Source organism: Peromyscus californicus, unplaced genomic scaffold (genome assembly GCF_007827085.1).
Source record: "Peromyscus californicus insignis strain IS unplaced genomic scaffold, ASM782708v3 Scaffold_23__1_contigs__length_62951481, whole genome shotgun sequence".
Classification (NCBI taxonomy): domain Eukaryota; kingdom Metazoa; phylum Chordata; class Mammalia; order Rodentia; family Cricetidae; genus Peromyscus; species Peromyscus californicus.
The window spans coordinates 32,190,365-32,193,689 of NW_026294534.1; the positions used below are offsets into that span (position 1 = coordinate 32,190,365).

At 42.6% G+C, this 3,325-nt stretch overlaps 1 protein-coding gene across 1 annotated transcript; it reads left to right on the forward strand.

Moving 5' to 3' along the window:
• Positions 1–652: 652 nt before the first annotated feature.
• LOC128119469 (disintegrin and metalloproteinase domain-containing protein 25-like) lies at positions 653–3,124 on the forward strand. Its single transcript, XM_052752852.1, has 2 exons — positions 653–2,723; positions 2,922–3,124. Exons 1-2 carry the CDS (start codon positions 653–655, stop codon positions 3,122–3,124), a joined length of 2,274 nt encoding a protein of 757 aa, XP_052608812.1.
• The last annotated feature ends 201 nt before the right edge of the window (positions 3,125–3,325 follow it).

Genomic DNA, 3,325 nt, shown 5'->3' on the forward strand with positions numbered 1-3,325 from the left:
TTTTCAAGTACACAGATTTGAACTAAGGAAGAAAAAGTAATTATTTACTGTGTGGAGATGTGTGTGTGTGTGTGTGTGTGTGTGTGTGTGTGTGTGTGTGTGTGTGTGTGTGTGTACTGAACTGATAATTGAAAAGTAATACAAGCAGTGTTTACAAATCTCTCCAATGTAAATTTACTCAATAACTCATTGCTGGATATTGAAAGAACACTTTGTATGTATTCTAAATTGATATGTAGATATCAATTTTGCCTTATTAAAATATGATATATGACCACTGTCTAGTGAAACTTTTGCTTTAAATATTCATTGTAGGTATGTGAAGTGGTGTATTTAAGAAGCAATATGTTAAAAATAAGAGTTCTTTATGTATGTATAGAAGGCATCAACATGGACAAATTATAATTCTTACTTACACCCATAGTTTGACTGTACTTCAACAAAATTAAAAAGCAAATCACATGCACTATGTGGAGTTGTGCCTTAGACCAATACCTGAGCCATTTAATCTCATTCCTGGCTCTCTCTTCTACCTTGGCCTGCCCATAACTAAGCTACTCCTGTGTCTGCCTTCTTCTTCCTATGTCATTTAGTCTTGCAGCTCTAATGCATCAACTCAGCCAGAAGACAGACCATTGAGAGTCAGCACTGCATGCAGCCAAGACAAGGCATTTCCTCCTTTGATGTCTCATGGGACATGGTGGTTATGGGTGAGGCTGTGGTGCACATGAGGATAACTCATCTGCACCTCTGGTTGGAGATGTTGATCCTTCTTTCCACATGGCCCTTGACTGAGCATGTTCAACACACCAGCCTCCCAGAAGTAGTGATACCCTTAAGGGTCACAGGCAACAGAACAATGTGGGCTATGGGATGGCTGACCTATAGCCTGCACTTTGGGGGTCAGAGACATTTTATCTACATGAAAGCCCAAAAGGCTTTCATATCTAGACAGCTCTCTGTATTCACTTACACTGACCAAGGTGCTCTACACAAGGACCAGCCTTTTGTCCAGAAGGATTGCTACTACCATGGCTATATGGATGGAGACACAGACTCCATGGTTGCTCTTACCACCTGTTTTGGAGGCATTCAAGGAATATTACAGATAAATGGGACAGTGTATGAAATCAAGCCCAAGAACCTTTCTTCTACATTTGAACATTTGGTTCACAAGATACACAGCGAGGAGACACAATTACTCCCCATGAGGTGCGCATTGACAGAAAAGGAGCTAGCATGGCAAATGAAGCTCCATGGGAATGATAACCCCAAACTGATGCAAAGTGGGTATGAGGGCTGGTGGACCCACAAGAGTTTTCTTGAGCTGGCACTGGTTGTTGACCATGAGCGAATTCGTTATCTGAATGGCAATCAGTCACGTGTTTTACAGGAAATATTGATCATTGTTGGAATAATAAATGAGATTTACCTTACACTGGATGTTGAGGTAGTTTTACTTGGAGTTGAGATGTGGAATGAAGGAAATCCAGTAATAGTGAATAACATAGATGATCTCCTGACAGACTTTTGTTTTTGGAAAGCTATCAGTCTTAATAATCGTATTCAAAATGATATTGCACATCTTTTTGTTCTATATGATTTTCAACGGTATCTTGGTTTAGCCTATATTGGAACTGTTTGTATGCCATGGGATAATTGTGGAGTTGATCGTCTGATCGGAGATAATCTTTTTCATTTTGGACAAATTACAGCACATGAAATAGGTCATAATTTGGGTATGCTGCATGATGAGGGTTCATGTACCTGTGGAATGGAACGATGCTTAATGGCTCCAACAGACAGTGGTACCCTCAAATTCAGTAACTGTAGTTATGCTGACTTTTGGAAAGTCTATGCTACTGCCAACTGTATGCGCAAGGAAAAGAAGTCAATAGGCATATACAAATTAAAGTCCTGTGGGAATGGTGTGGTTGATGATGGAGAGCAGTGTGATTGTGGATCTTGGAAAAAATGTACAGCAGATCCATGTTGTACGAGGAACTGTACCCTCCAAGGTGGGGCTGCCTGTGCTTTTGGGCTTTGCTGCAAAGATTGCCAGATCCTGCCATCTGGCACAGTGTGCAGAGCAAAGGACAATGAATGTGACCTTCCAGAATGGTGCGATGGACTTTCACATGAGTGCCCTAAGGATGTGTATTTGCTTGATGGGAGCTCCTGTAAAGATGGTGGCTACTGCTATGAAAAGAGGTGTAATAACCATAACCGAGATGTACAGTGTCAGCAGATCTTTGGCAAAGAAGCCAGGAGTGCAGCTCAGAGATGCTACAGGGAAATCAACAGCCAAGGTGACCGTTTTGGCAACTGTGGTCTATTCAGGAGTACATACTTAAGATGTAAGGACTCAGACATCCTCTGTGGGAGAGTGCAGTGTGAGAATGTAAAAGCTCTTCCTTCTTTGAAAGACCATTCCAGTGTTCACTGGACACATTTCAATGGTGTTACCTGTTGGGGGACTGACTACCATTTTGGCATGACAATACCTGACATTGGCCATGTGAAAGATGGCACAGACTGTGGTCCAGAGCATGTGTGCATTAATAAGAAGTGTGTCAATAAGTCGATTTGGGTAAGTCATTGCTCACCAGAGACATGCAATATGCAAGGGGTCTGTAACAATTTACACCACTGCCACTGCAACTCCGGGTGGCAGCCACCATTTTGCCTGGCACATGGCTTTGGGGGGAGTGTGGACAGTGGTCCTGCATCTCCACCTCGACCTCCAACTCCACCTGCATCTCCACCTCCACCTCCAGTTGCACCTACACTTCCATCTCCAACTCCAGCTCCACCTGCACCTGCACCTCCACCTCCACCTGCACCTCCACCTGCACCTGCACCTCCAACTCCAGCCTCACCTGTACCTGAATCACTACCTCCAACTCCAACTCCACCTCCAACTCCACCTCCAAAACAAATGAAATCAAAGAAAAATAACTGGGTGAGCATTATTCAGATTCTTTTTGTTATTTTTCCACTGTTTATGTTCATTTGTCTTCGGAATAAGTATGGAATACCACGTAGGAGTGAAGAACCAAGTGTTTCCTCTTCAGAAGAAGAAGAAGAGTCCAGTGATGTCAGCACTGCTAACAAAAGCTCATAATTCCAAAAGTCACAACAAATCTTCCAAACATTCCCATGTCTTACCATGTGTGAACTTGGCCCTTGACGCATTGCTTGTTTAAGAATTTCCAGGAACAAAACCATCGAGATGTTTAGTATTTCAGGATGCCAACCTCAGTAATCAATAAAAGTCTAGTGCTAACACTTAGCTGATGTTTCTCACTTCATGCTACCTCACACT

Coding starts and splice junctions, on each gene's coding strand:
- LOC128119469 (XM_052752852.1), top strand. CDS start 653: ATGCAGCCAAGACAAGGCATTTCCTCCTTTGATGTCTCATGGGACATG. Junction 2,724..2,921: donor GGGGAGTGTGGACAGTGGTC/CTGCATCTCCAC, acceptor CTCCACCTCCAA/CTCCACCTCCAAAACAAATG.